Source organism: Petaurus breviceps, unplaced genomic scaffold, assembly GCF_028583685.1.
Source record: "Petaurus breviceps papuanus isolate PSGF00001 unplaced genomic scaffold, PetGlider_PUasm1.0 90903, whole genome shotgun sequence".
Lineage (NCBI taxonomy): Eukaryota > Metazoa > Chordata > Mammalia > Diprotodontia > Petauridae > Petaurus > Petaurus breviceps.
This window is the reverse complement of record NW_027187376.1, coordinates 12,640,722-12,654,865: the sequence shown is the minus strand read 5'-3', so window position 1 is coordinate 12,654,865 and position 14,144 is coordinate 12,640,722. Positions and strand designations below refer to the sequence as shown.

Here is a 14,144-nt window from a genome sequence, read left to right as displayed (position 1 = left end):
AATAATTGGAAGAGTGATTTCAGGTGGGGAATAACTGGTATGGTGCAAAACCTGTTTCCTTTGGGGGCATCATAATAAAATTCTCAGAATAAATAAAATAGAAGAAAATTGCTTTCAGCCTTCTTTAGAATCTTAGATTAAGGCATGAGGATTAGTAATGCTTCAAAGAATGATTTTAGGAGACTGTTGCAAATATTTCCAAAGTCCAGCACTTAGGGGAAATTTATTGTTCCTTGAAGGTGTTATTGGTTAGCTAGCTTTTAAAATTTTCTCAGTGATGTTGAACGGTCTCCTTTATTAAGTTCCTTCCTCTGACCAGCTGAGAGTTAATAAAATACAGGTAAGAGGTTTTGCTCTTTCCTCCTATGAGGAAAGTCTATGTAGAATTTGATACCTTCATCATCAGAGTACTTAGTATTTAATATTCTTAAGTTATTTGAAAAGACTCATCAGGATTCTTTTTTTTTTTAATGTTGCCAAGACAACTTGCCAGATTTGGGAGAGGGGTAATATTAACTTTGTGAGTTCTCTCTTATTAGTGGTTTGGGGGACCTTCTAGTAAAGAAATTGAAGGATTATAATCCAACTATCTATTTTGCAAGTAATTCTTTTTTTCAGAAGTATTTGATGTTTCTCCTTCACTTGATTTGAACTTGATATGAGGATATAGCTTCTGGAGATGCTTGACCTTTGGAGGACCAATGCTTTCCAATTTTGCTTAGTGACTACTTATCAAAGTGGGTGTTTTTTAAGGGCTTAAATGTTATCCTGCTGACTTGGAAAATTCTAGTAAAATCAGACATCAATTTCAGAGCTGGAAGGGACCCTAGAAGTCTAGTTCAGTTACCCTATTTCACAGAGTTGGCAGGTGAGGCTAGGAGACGTGTCAGGTGGTCTAAGGTCCTGTAGCTGTTTGGGTAAGAAAGAGGCCAAACTAGCACCCAGTATGCTTGACTCCCAAACCATTTCCCACACAGGACCATTTTGGTTTTTACCATACTAGGACATTCCATTGTTGTGTGACCAAAAGGTAGGAGTTATATGCAAACGGAATTATTTTCTATTTTCTACCCAATAAGGGTATCCCATACCAGCCCTTTTTATTAGCAGGATTAGTATTAACTCTCAGAAGCAAGGATTCCAAAACTTACAGACTTTCACTCTTGAATAGAGAGTATTTTTACATGGGGTCAATGAATTTGGTGGGGGGTTTTTTTTTATTTTTGAGAACTATTTTTCAACGTAATTAGTTTTTCTTATAATCCTATGTCTTTTGTACATTTAAAAACATTCTTCAAAATAGTCCATAGGTCTCACCAGACTGTCAATAATACAGAAATTCTGTAATACAGAAAAGTTAAGAACGCCTGCTCCAAACATTGAAAATTAACATCATGCAAAGCCTATATCCAAGTAATTAAAAATGGACCAGACATTTAGCTCTGCTGCTAAGTAAATGACAGAGTAATGATATATGCTGAATCTAATTTGTTCTAATGTTCTGGCTTCATACACTGAAATGAGTGGAATGAAGTGTTGTGAAATAGTCATCTCAGTGATCTGATAGAAGGTGATTCAAATTCGTAGTGTAACTTTTCATTGTATGGAGATTCTTGGCTTATCCTGTAGTATTCTTCTGAGAAAGGAAGTGTATGTATAAAAAGAGAATAGCATTTCAAAACAAGCTTCTTAACTTTTAAGAAATTTATAATATTAAGTGATTGTGTGAGGCATAGCTATTAAGCACTTTTAGTGCCCAGGAGCAGACTGCTGAATTATGAACTAGGAAATACGATTCTTTGGGATTATCTCTTGCTTCCCAGTTCTAGAAATTTTGTGCATTGTTGTCCTAAACTGGCTTTATCTATAAATAAATATCTTCTAGAATAGAAGTTTATACTTCAGAAACTTGATATATTCTCATAATAAATTTTTCTTTCAGTATTATGAACCTGAGTAGCTTAGTAATTGATCTTGTGGGAGTATTTGCATTTTATTTACCAATTTCAAATTATATTTCAGAATACCCTTTTATCTTGGTTTTCGTAGTAGTAGTAGTAGCAGTAGCGGTAGTAGTAGCGGTGGTAGTGGTAGAAGTAGTAGCAGTGGCAGCAGTAGCAGCGGCGGCAGTAGCAGTAGAAGTAGTATAGCTAGCAATCTTCCATTGTCATGCCTCCTAAGAGTCACTCAGAAATGTGTTCATAGTTTCATTGAAATTAGGATAATGGTTGATCAGGGATAAGAAAATGAAGGAATGATGACACTTTCTCCCTGAGCCTCAGCTCCTTCCCTCATGAATCTAAAAAGCCTTTTTAGGTTAGTTTGCTACATTTCATAGAATTTTAAATTATGTTTAAATGCTTAATTTTAGTACAGTAAAGTTCTATACATCCAGATTCCACTCACTTTTAAAGTAATTCAAACAATGCCTATAAAAAAGGCTTTGCTGAGCAAACTAATAACTACAATTGGGATTTCAGGAAAGATGTTTAAACACTTACTAGATAGATTAAACTGTGCTTAAGCTCATTTACAAGTATCCCTTCAGAAAGCTCATATTATCTGTTCTTTAAAATAGTTCCCTGAGGAGACATTCTTATGTACATCTTAAATTATCACATTCTTAAAAGAAGTAACTGCTTTTCTTAATTAAAGCTGATGCTTTTTAAAAAAATATGTGCTTCCCCCCAATTCGGATTCTATTAGGCTTTATTTTAGATACCAAGATCACATGGCAGATGTGTTAGTGGTTGTTAATAAAAATTAATAGATGAAAATTTATTTTATTTTATGCTTTAGTAGACAAGTATACCCAGACTATGATAGCTACTAGCAGACTTCCTAGAACTCTTTTTTTATTCAGATCTTTCAAAATAATTTGTTGAATGCTTGCTGTAAATTTACATTTTGTAGTATATGCTTCATTTGTCACTACAAACTTCGTAATAGCTATCATCTTCTGTATTGAACCCACTCAAATATTTTCTACGAATTACAGAAGAAGAATTTTAAATTACTTTATATAGTAAATTTTATTTTATTTGCTATCGAATGCTAGAAAACATGAAAATTCTTGGGGAGCTGGTTTGGTAGTGAGGGAAGGATAATTTTTCAGTATTTAACTGATGTATAGTAGCTATTCATTTTAATATAACCTTCGTAACTGTATACAAAGAGACAAAGCACATGAAATGTGGAATTTTCAGCATTTATATATTGAATAATTCAATGTAGTCTTAGAATGTTTTTTGAAGTATTTATATTTTTTCCACTGTAAGCCAGATACACAAGAAGACTGTCAATATGGTATGCTTATGAATTGAAGTATTCAGGCCCATAGAATTTCACAATCAAAATTTAAAATAAATGTATTGTAATGAAGAGATCTCCAGCCAAGAAAAATAATGAAATATGTTGCTATAAAACTATCTTTTTCCTCCACAGTGTGACGTTAGCAATATACTACCACATAAAAAACAGGTGAGCTCTTTTAAAACTATAGTTATTCCAAGTTGTCACTTTGCATGTGTCTGGTTCATTTTTAGGCAAATTTAGTTTGTGAAAATCATTAAAGCCGGCCCTGTGAGAATATAAGTTTCTAAAAGGTTTTCTTATAGCAGTGAAGAGAGAGGGAATCATTTCTAGTTTTGCCTTTGGCATGCTGACCTTAAATATTTACAAAGAGATGCTGTGCCTATGACATGTATTCATCACAGTCAGAAATATGAAAAGGAAGAATAAGAAGGTGATTATAAATTTAATATATGTTTTCTCATTTTATTTATTTTAAGAGCCTGTTTACTTAGTTACAGTTAATTAGTAATTATGAATTCAATGGACACAGTGAATAGGTGAGGCAAAACTTCAAATGATTTACTTGTCTTTAAAAAAAGTTTTTTTAAATATCCTCTTAGCTCAGTCAGAGAAATAGTTTGCCTTAGTGAATAAGGAGGCAGCTAGTCAGATCTGGGAACAAGTCCTGTCAAATTTAATAGTTACTGACTTTGTTGGTAAAATCCTTAACCTTTCAGTGCCCCAATAAACAGTCATCATCAAGCATTGTCCTCTATCTTAGGGCAGAGAGAATAGGGTTTCTTTACATCATTGAATATCAGGTATAGATAAAATAAAATTGGTTCAACTAGATATAAGTAAGAAAAGTAAAATAACAAAAGTTGGTAAGGGGCAAATGGAAAGAAATTCTTAAATGGTTCGTATATTTTAGAACTTCTAAAAATTCATTAGGAAAAAAGAGAGGATGGCATCTATTACCTAGCATTTCCTCCTTTTCTATTATAAGGATTGAAGTAAACTCTTACATACACTACTCTATTTTGCGATTGGAAGTGTTGCTAAAGTTGTTTTTTTTTTTTCCTTTAAGTAATATGTGGATTATTTAACATAAAAACTAAATTGTAGGGTTTTGGTTTTAGGTTCACAAAATTATAGGGCCATGGTTTCAGTTTAATACTTAATGGTTATTACCCATTAAAGAGAGTTAAATATTTAGAGGCAGCATTGGCAGATCTCATTATAGTCTTCTATCCTGAATACTTTGAGGCTTTAAGTCTCAAAAAGTATAAAGGAAAAGCATAATGCTAGAATCCAGGAAGACAATTTATGAAACTATATATGTGTACTGTTAACCATGTTAGACTTTAAGCTTCCTCCCACCCCCAATGGCAGATAATTTACTAAGTTGGTAACTATATTCCTGAATTAGTTTAAAAAAATGCATGCTCTTGTTTTATAGAGATTCAGATAGATCCTTGGATATTTTTGATGAGAAATCACATCCACTCACAGTAAGTGTCTTTTCCTGAGGTTTTTTTGTATAAAAACATGTTTTTTTTTTTTCCTGTTATCTGGTTTGCATTTTAAAAATCACTTCAAGAAAAAATTCTAGGTTAGGAAATCAAAATTAATTTTCTATAGCTCTAGCCTGATAATCTTGTACCTATTCTGATCAAATTCATGTACATGAAATGATTATCTGAAATAGCAGAAAATAAGAATCATTGTTAACATTTTAGGTAATTAGTGGTCCACGGTGAGTACTGAATGGCTCAGGTTAGAAAATATCAAGGAGACCTATGGCATGTTTTTCCTTTATGTTTATGAAAACTATTGGTCTATAAACATTACTTAGGTAATAAGGGGAAAGCCTTAACATGCTTTGTTTGGCAAAATTGGCTTAAAAAAAACAAACACAACCCACCTTTTAAAAGTTTACACCATGGGATAAAGTTGATATTTTTGATAATAGTATATAGCATATTAGAAAACATTGCATTTTTATATAATAGAAATATCATTAAACAAGTGATATTCTCTCTAGTAGTTTAGAAAGATATTTAGGTAGATTATTAGTGAGAGACTTAAGAATTAGTATATGAAAAAACTGAATCTGTTTCACTTCTCCTTCTTGACCCTGCCATCATGGTAAAAGAGGAGAAAGAAAGATCCTAAGTTTTAGTCAAAATAATTAATCTGTCAAATCCAGAATATTAAGATACCTCTTAAAATAAATTCCTACAGTAAAATTCAACATTATGAAAATCAAAATTAAGTGACTTCATGGTAAATCAGAAATATCTTCTTATGACTTTAATTATTTTTGATCCATGGATTAAAAATATGGTCATACAAGTCTGCTATCTAGCAACTATACTTTTTTTACTTCATTGACTTTTTGAGAAAATTTCCATACTAAATTTCAAGGATAGGAAGCTAAACACATCACAGTATTAAGAGAAGCATAAGAGTGGTTGATAATCGGCAATTAATCTAGATTAATAAGGCTTTAGTAATGGGCTGTGAAAAGCTCTTTGCAAGAACATATTATAAAATCTTATTTTTAAGGTGGTACATTTGCATTGTACACTCCCACACTCAGTACACTATTTAAGCAGACCACCTTCACGATAAGTGAAAGCAGCATAAAAAGATTATTTAGATATCTAACAATAAAGGGAAATGAATGAAGAAACCATTTAGAATGAATATAAATAGGCTGTCAAAGACTGAAACAGTTTACTTTTCTAAAGCATTTCTTTGATGTACAAAAAGCTTCTGAAAATATATTAGAAGTTGCTATTTGTATTGAGGGGATTGATATATTGAAATCTCTTGGAATTACTGAGACAAAAAATTAGTATCTCTTAATATCACAAAGCAAGTTAATGGAAAAGAAAATTGTCTCTTGGGCATAAATTCAAGAAATTTGTATTGGTAAACTTTAGATTATCTAAGCCTGATATAGTCTTGGGTCATTCTTATATATATTGTTTCTTTAATATTTAATTGATCTTGGTTATCAGAAGAGACAAAGGAGCATAATTTTAAAAATGACATTGCTGTTCAGGATTTTTAAAAATTTATTTCTGTGGTGTTTCTTAACCAGGACAGCAAGTTAAATATTTTTATTCTAAGTAGGTAAAATAATACAAGTCAGGGGGGAACACATTAACACTAAAAGCTTTTTTTTTTTAGTCACATTTTTTTTCCAGGCCCTAGCTTTTCCTAGAATAAAATTTAATTGAGCATTTATTTATATGGAAGATCATTTAGGAATAAAATTATGATTATAGTAACCAAACTTTTTTTTCCCCAATATTTTGAGGTCTTTTAAGATTTGTATATCTCAAGAGATTGAATGCTGAGATTTTTACCTTTTTGTCTCTATCTTTAGGACCTAGTACCAGTGGTTTGCTCATACATAGTAGAAGATTAATAAATGATTGTTGAATTGTTAGTTCTACTTGGGTATGTTGTGTTAAGAAGTATCTTCCCTTGGAAAAAAAAAGAAGTCAAATAACAGTTTTTCGTGAATTTAGGAGAATAGGTGGTCAAGAAACAGAAGAATTGGTATAGGTAGTAAATTTTTTAAGGGAAGAAATAAGTTGGTTGGTAGAGAACTCACCTGGATTCAGTGAAGGTTTTTCTCAGGAAGGGGAAAAATGTGATTGTGGACCAAGGGAAAGATTAATGCTATAAAGAAAGCTAGAGTAATCCTTAGTAGATATCTGGTGGGAGTATATCCAGGGGAAGCTATCCTTGCTCTTTTTGCTTTTTAAATTTTATCAGTGAGTTGTATTTTTGTTGATGTGCAAGTGGCATGAAGCAAAGAGGGATAGTTAATATATTTGCTAACAGAACAGTCATCCAAAAAATTCAGACTGACTAGAACGGTGGAACAAACATAAGATGAAATTTTATAGGCATAAATACTCATTAAGTTAAAAAGAATGAGTTTTTATAAATATCAGTGCTGAAATCTATTTGATCTCTATTTCTAGTAAGTTTGTTTTCATTATCTTGCTATAGGAAGCATACACTAGAATGTATATGCTAGCTGTGTTCTCTCTCTCTCTCTCTCTCTCTCTCTCTCTCTCTCTCTCTCTCTCTCCCTCCCCTTCCCTCCCTTCTCTCTACCTGCCCTTCCTCTTTCTTCCTCCCTACCCCTTTTTATTTCCCTTCAATTGAGGAATACTTATTTTCTTTATTGCTAAATTGAAATTAAGGCTCCTTTGGAAACCACCTGACCAGTTCCATAGAATTGTTCCATAAATGAAAGACATTCCCAGTGGTGAAAAAAGGGATGGCATCAAGAGAACCCTCTTCTGTATCTGCCGTCTTTTTTAGAAAAGGGGTGGAAAAAAGAAACAATAACCCTGACCTAAACTGAGCTCCCTGTTGCTTTAGAGATCATTTTCAGGTGGTAGAAATTAAAAGATGGATGTATGGATTAGCCCAGCCATCAGAGTCCTAATAAAGAACCTTTGAAGAAAATTATGATTTCATTAATTACCTAAATATAAGAAAAGTGAATTTAGGAAAAGTAGGAAAAGAAAATTAGATTGCATCTCTTATAAGATTTTATATAAAATCCCCTCCCCCACCTTTTTTTTTTGTCCAAGCTTTTCTCTATTGATCATTATCAGAAAATAGTTTTGTATGTTAAGCTTGACCAGAAACCTTGGTTCTGTGTAATGGCTGATTGATTTTATACCCTTGAAATTATGTCCATGTTTGAATTACAGAGGTACTTATTGATTTAGTTTTACAGCATTTTATTATAAATGCTGAAGTAGATGGTTTTCTTCTAATTCTTTGATTTCATTCATATTTGAGGTAAGGAAGCTCTCGTTGTTTTCTTATTTTTTACATGGTTGCAAAGCTCCAGTAGCCAGTATGTGGAATGAATATTATAAAGCTCAGTGTAGTACTACACTGTCTTATTTCAATTGATTCTGCAAAAGGATGTGGTTACTTGGGTCTCTGAAAAATAATTTTATACTTTAATGGTCTCTGATTTTATCAGTGTGTGCCTTCTCTTCACCAGACATCCCTTGAAGCCTCACTGCTTAAAGCCTTCTTTGCAATGTATTAATGAACTTAGGCTGGTCCTTGAATAACTGGATGGATCACTAACCTAGCTGGCATTGTAAGGCTCACCAGAATTAAGTGCTTTATTGGTGTATGAGCTTCAAGAACCTACAGTCATTTCCATATAAGAAGAGGGTTTGATTGCTGCCCACACTGCTTAGGTGCCAGAATTAACATTTCTGTGATGCTGTAAAAGGGCTTTTGCAAAGCCCTTTTTATACCTTCTTATGTGAGGTACCCAGACGAAGAAGCCAAAACTGTTTGACTTCCCAGTATCAGAGGCAGAATTTTAATGCAAGTCTTCCTCATTCCAAATGTGGCTCTGGATCTCCTCTGCCTACTTTTCCATTCCTCTCCCTCCCCCCCGTGATGTATTTGTTTAATGCTTAATTTAATGTCTAATGCTTTGAAATTGATTTGGGGTAGATAATAATAGTAATAATTTATGTTTATATGGTATTTTGCCATTACAAAGCACTTTCCAATAATCTCTCTATTGTCATAACAACCCGTGAAATATTTTGCATATTTCATAAATGAGGAAATTGAGATTCTCAGGATTTAAGGCAAAGATAATGATTCAGTCACTGTTTCCTACAAAAATGTAATCAGTATAAAGCAGTTGCCACAAAAGAAGAGGGCAAAGAAGTCCAGCAATATCCTTGACCGGAAAACATTTGGTGTCTTTGTAAAGTGAGGAGGGAAAGAAGCGGAGGACAATACTTGTTTAAAATGTAAACTCCCTTGTAAAACCCCCTGGAGGAGGATGGTGGAAGATTCTGCTTAGTATCACCTCATAAAACAGAGGCACTAGTTTGGCCAGGAGACCCAGCTAAACCATATTTAAAATCTTGTCCTGGACCATGCTTTTGTTTACCTAGGCTTAATTTATGTTTGCATTTAGCAAAATCCAAGATAAGTCATTTGGGAGGATGGTATGGTGTGTATGTAGGTCTCATTTTTGTCCGTTGTTAACAGCATTTTTCCCCGGCTTGAAGTCTTAGAACTAATCTTGTCTGTATTTAGTATAATCAATCCATGTTTCTTCCTTTAAAATGTCTCGAAACAATATTGAATTAATAATGATAAGAATACCTAGCATTTATATAGCATTTACAGATTAACAAAGTGCATACATTCCCATTTGATCCTCAGACAGCACCGAGGTGTAGGTCCTATTATTTTCATCTCCATTTTACAGAAAACTAAAGCTTAGAGAAGTTAGTGACTTTCCCAGGGCCCCACAGCTAACAAGTGTCTGAGGCAAGGACCCCCAAGCCCACTGTTATATATTGTGCCACTCTGCTGCCTCCAATCACCTTCCGCTGTTCCTTAATGTTCCTTTTATCTTGAAGCAAATCCAGTGTCTTCATTGCCCCCTATACACACAATTCTTGGCTGGCTTTATTCATTCTTTCTCCCTCTAACTCTCACTGTCTGTCTTTCCAAATCTAATGTATCCTTCAAAGCCCTGCTTAAGTCTAATAATATTTCTTATGCAACATTATTCACCTGGCATTTAACACTTGGTAACTCTCTTGAAACACCTTTTGTTCTTAGTACCACAGAAGCCATTCCTTATTTTATGTTAATCATATTTCCCGACCTGGCATGCTCCTCAAGGATCATGCTTTTCATATATATAGCTGTTTCACATGGTTCCTAACAGCACAATACAGAACGCATAGTTGGTATTAAATTCTTGTTGATTTGAAGCCCAGAGATTTTGACACTGAATAAAAGGGAGTAAAATCTATTGTAAAGAAACTTTAAAAATTACTAATGTATAGAAACGTCTTAGTAAGGTTTTAGAGACTTAAATATAGTTGAAACTAATCCTACAAGTATAGGAAAAGACTACAAAGCTGAGCTGACAATATATATTTTTAGTCTGAATTTTAATTACGAAGGTTAAACTGTTCCAGTTATTCCTGGTGCTGTGTAGCTAGTTTAAGCAATTAAAGTGTTGATATAGAAAGTTGATTCAATTAAGTCTTTTATAATTCATGGGTATCAGTTGGAGAGAGCAGTAAAAGTTTTAATGGGACATAAAATCCATTGTGCGGTGATTAATTTGTTAAGAGTCATAACAAAGTTTCTGTATTTTAAAAAATAATCTATTAAGTTAGCCAAGGAACTTTCACTGGCTGGCATCTGTAAATAGGTTTATAGATTTAGGACTCCAAGGGACCTTCCATGCAGGTCATAGATGTAAATATCTAGGCCAACACCGTAATTTTTATAGATGAGAAAACTAAGACCCCCAAAAGGTTAAGAAACATTTCCAACTCCTTTTCTTCCAATTCCCTGCTCTCTCTGCTGTACCCTATTCATACTTGACCGATTCTAGTGTTCCTCATCTATGCTTCCACTTTTGTAGGGCCAGAATATTCTTTTGGTTGAGAAGACTAGAAAGTAAGGTGGGAGCAGGAAACTGGGGTTCACCAACATTAGGGATATTGCCTTCTTAATCCTCACAAGAAGACTTTTTCCCCTTGTCTGGGCAATGCCACAGGACTTTGCAGACTCTATAGCAAATTAAAAGAAATTTAAATAAAGAAAATCATAAATCACAGAAGCATGGACCATGAGAGTTACAAAGGTCCTGAGATTAAAAAAAATTACCTCCTCTAAGTCTATAGATACGTGACTATGAAATCAATGAATCTCTCCCCCTCCTCTTTTACAAATGAAGAGTGAGGGCCTGTGAAATGACTTTCCTTAGGAGATGTGGGAGACATTCTGGACATTGATGATTGTTGGTTGTAGTTTTGAATAATCTTTGCAGTCTCTAAGCATTACTAATTACAGTCTTTACTCTGGCAGAATACAGAGAGGGAGTAAGTAGGGAGAGTGAGAGTAGGCAAGAAATTCCTGGTGGCTCACTGATGTTTCCTGTTCTGTCATTCCACCCATTAAATCTTCAGTGATTCCTTATTTACCTTTAAGATAAAACATAAACTTGGAGTCTAAAACTTGTTACAGTCTGGCTTGAGCCCATTTTTCTAGATTTATTTCCTGTCAACTTCTCTTCACTCACCAGGTCACAGGCAAATTGGCCCACTTGCTCTTCCCAACCTTTGTATTCCGTCTCCTGGCCATGCCTTTGCACAGGCTGTCCATCTTAGCTGGAAAGTACTTCATCCTCACCTGCCCCTCCAGTCCACCTCCTTTGGGGAAGCTTTTCTTAATGTCCTGGTCATTCGGTGCTTTTTCATGTCTTGAATTTTTTTTGCATTTACTTAGTGTATTTCGGCCTTCCCCTTCCCCAAAATAAGCCTCCTGACAGGAGTCACTTTTTCTTTTTTACCTCTATTAGGCTCTTAATAAATACCTATTAAATTGAATGAGAAATCTGTTTGACTAAGGAGCTCTTCTATTCAAATGCAAACCCAAATCCCAGAGCTCTTGGAAAATAGTTTTGATTGTAGTAAGGAGAGGACCTTGGAATGTGCTAACCAGAGTTAAATGAGATGGCAGGAGAGGGACAACTGTGAACAGCCAGAGGGCATAAAATGTTGAATGAACAGGCAAGCAACTGGAATTATACCAAGTAAATTTGGCTACCTTCTGTAATTTTTCCTGGGGTTCAGAATATTCTTCCTGTCATTGAGTTAAGATCAGAACTAGTTGGAAGGCTGTAAACTTCAACTTTCCCCAGCTAAGCTCAGTTTCTTTTAGGCTAGGTTAGTTCAGTCCTTCTCTGTTGGGAGGAGGAGGGGATAAGAAAAAAGAGGATATAGGTATAGATATAGATATGTTACTCCAACTTCTTTCCTTTTCAGGTATACTATTTGAGGAATTTCTCTATTTGTAGGACTCTTAGAACTTATTCTCTATGAGGGCTAAGAGCTGGTTGAATAACTTTGAGCACCTATTTTAATGTACTATATATTTTAACATTTATAATATACATGTACATTATATGTCATATATATAAATATATACATATATAAAATACCTGTATCTACTTATATGCCATATATAGGTCATTCCCAATAATGCTCCCAAATAGGTTTTTCTGAATAGATTATGATTTGCAACTACATTTGATACATAGGTGGTTGTTATTAAATTTAAATTAGGAGAGTGAGATTGATATTATTTGTTGGTGCTATAAATTCAGTTAGGAGTATTATATGTTATTATATGCACAATCTCAGTCATCTGAATTTGGGCAATTCTCATGACTTTTGACCTATAGAACACTTCCAGCCTTAAATTCAACTGTCTAAAAGTGAGAGACTGAGATATAACAGAAAGAATACTAAGAGAGAGAAGACCTGTTAACCCTCTGCTGTCATTACTTAGTTCTATTACATTGAAGAAGTTACTTTACCTCTATGAGGCTGTTTCATCATCTGTAAAATGGAATTGGGCTGAATAGTCTCTAAACCCTATACTATGTGTATTGGAATAGGCCCCCCCCTTCCCTCCATATTTCCGCGAGGTTGTATTTTATCATCTGTTAAATGAAGTTGAGCTAGATTGTCTCTAAACTCTATACTGTCTGCATTGGTGTTCATACAGTGCTTACTCTGTACCAGGCACAATGCTAAACTTTGCCTTATAGATCCTCACAACAATCCTTAGGAGCTAGTTATCCCCATTTTACAGGGGGGAAAAAAGTTAAGTGACTTGCCCATGATTATCACATAACTAGTACATGTCTGAGGCTGAATTTGAACTTGGGTCTCCTGACTCCGGGTTCAGCACTCTCTTGACTATACCACCTAACTGCCTTAATGAAACATATTTTGGGGATTTCTTTTTTATGTTCAGTAAAAGCAATCATTTTTTTTTAACATTTTACTAACCACAACACTTCTTACAAATTTGACCCTTGACTCTTGACCCCACAGATCTTCAGTTTTAATAACCTAGGCTGATACATCAATCCAAGATTAATAAAAGTACATAATAAGAAAGCAGTTGGATCTGGAAAATTTTTTTCTGTACCTCAGGGGAGAAAAGTACATTTTTTCCCAACTTATTTATAGCTGACTGCAGAAACTCATGAAATATGACCATTTTTAAAAGTAAAGTTTCTCTTATTCAGCAAACCTTTATTAAGTATCAGCTGTGTACAAAACACTGGGAAGTGCTTACCTTTCTAAGCATTAGGGATACCTCCCCTCTCCCCATTTTATTTTAAGATTTTGCTTTCAAAGAACTTAAATTCTAATAGGGAAGATGGACAACAGGACAAAAAAAGGCACCTGACATATTAGGGAGTTGTAAAACAGTGCTATGAGAAATTCAGTGGGGAAGGTCATTGTGGGATTAGAGAATCAAAAGTCCTTCATGTTTACACTAAGGACAAAACTAAGAACATCTGAGTATGTTCATAAAGGGGGGGAGGGGAGGAGTCAGTAAAACGAGTCATTGCAGATGTGTGAAAGGGAAGTGGGGGAAGGTGTGGGATCGAAGGAGCATAGAAAACTATCCTTGGTGAAGATCAGAAATCTCTTTTAGGATGGTAGACTCTTAGAGCTGAAAGAGACCTGAGGGGTCATCTAGGCCAACCTTCCCATTTTATAGATAAGAAATGGAGGCTCCAGGAGATGGAATAAGAGCCTGGCTTGTTCTTTCCATTATACCACACTACCAGTTTCTGGGGGGGGGGGGTAGAAATATAGTTGAGGGAGTTGATGTCACCTCATTGAAGTAGAAGAAGCTAGGTCATCTGGAGGGGGTGGGATTGGCAGAAGGTGGGTGGAGTCATACAGTAGATGAGTAGGGAAAGAAAAAATGGT

The 14,144-nt window shown here is 34.5% G+C and overlaps 1 protein-coding gene across 4 annotated transcripts in view; it reads left to right on the top strand.

Moving 5' to 3' along the window:
* CCNYL1 (cyclin Y like 1) overlaps window positions 1–14,144 on the top strand; it is a 67,869-nt gene that overhangs the window by 40,899 nt on the left and 12,826 nt on the right. For all 4 annotated transcript variants that reach the window (XR_011165890.1, XM_069075262.1, XM_069075261.1 and 1 more), the window contains 2 exons: window positions 3,445–3,480; window positions 4,754–4,805. Coding sequence is in view for 3 of the 4 variants with exons in the window: in XM_069075262.1 (XP_068931363.1) it covers window positions 3,445–3,480; window positions 4,754–4,805 (88 nt within the window). In the remaining variant the exon portion in view is untranslated. The remainder of the gene's footprint in view (window positions 1–3,444; window positions 3,481–4,753; window positions 4,806–14,144) is intronic.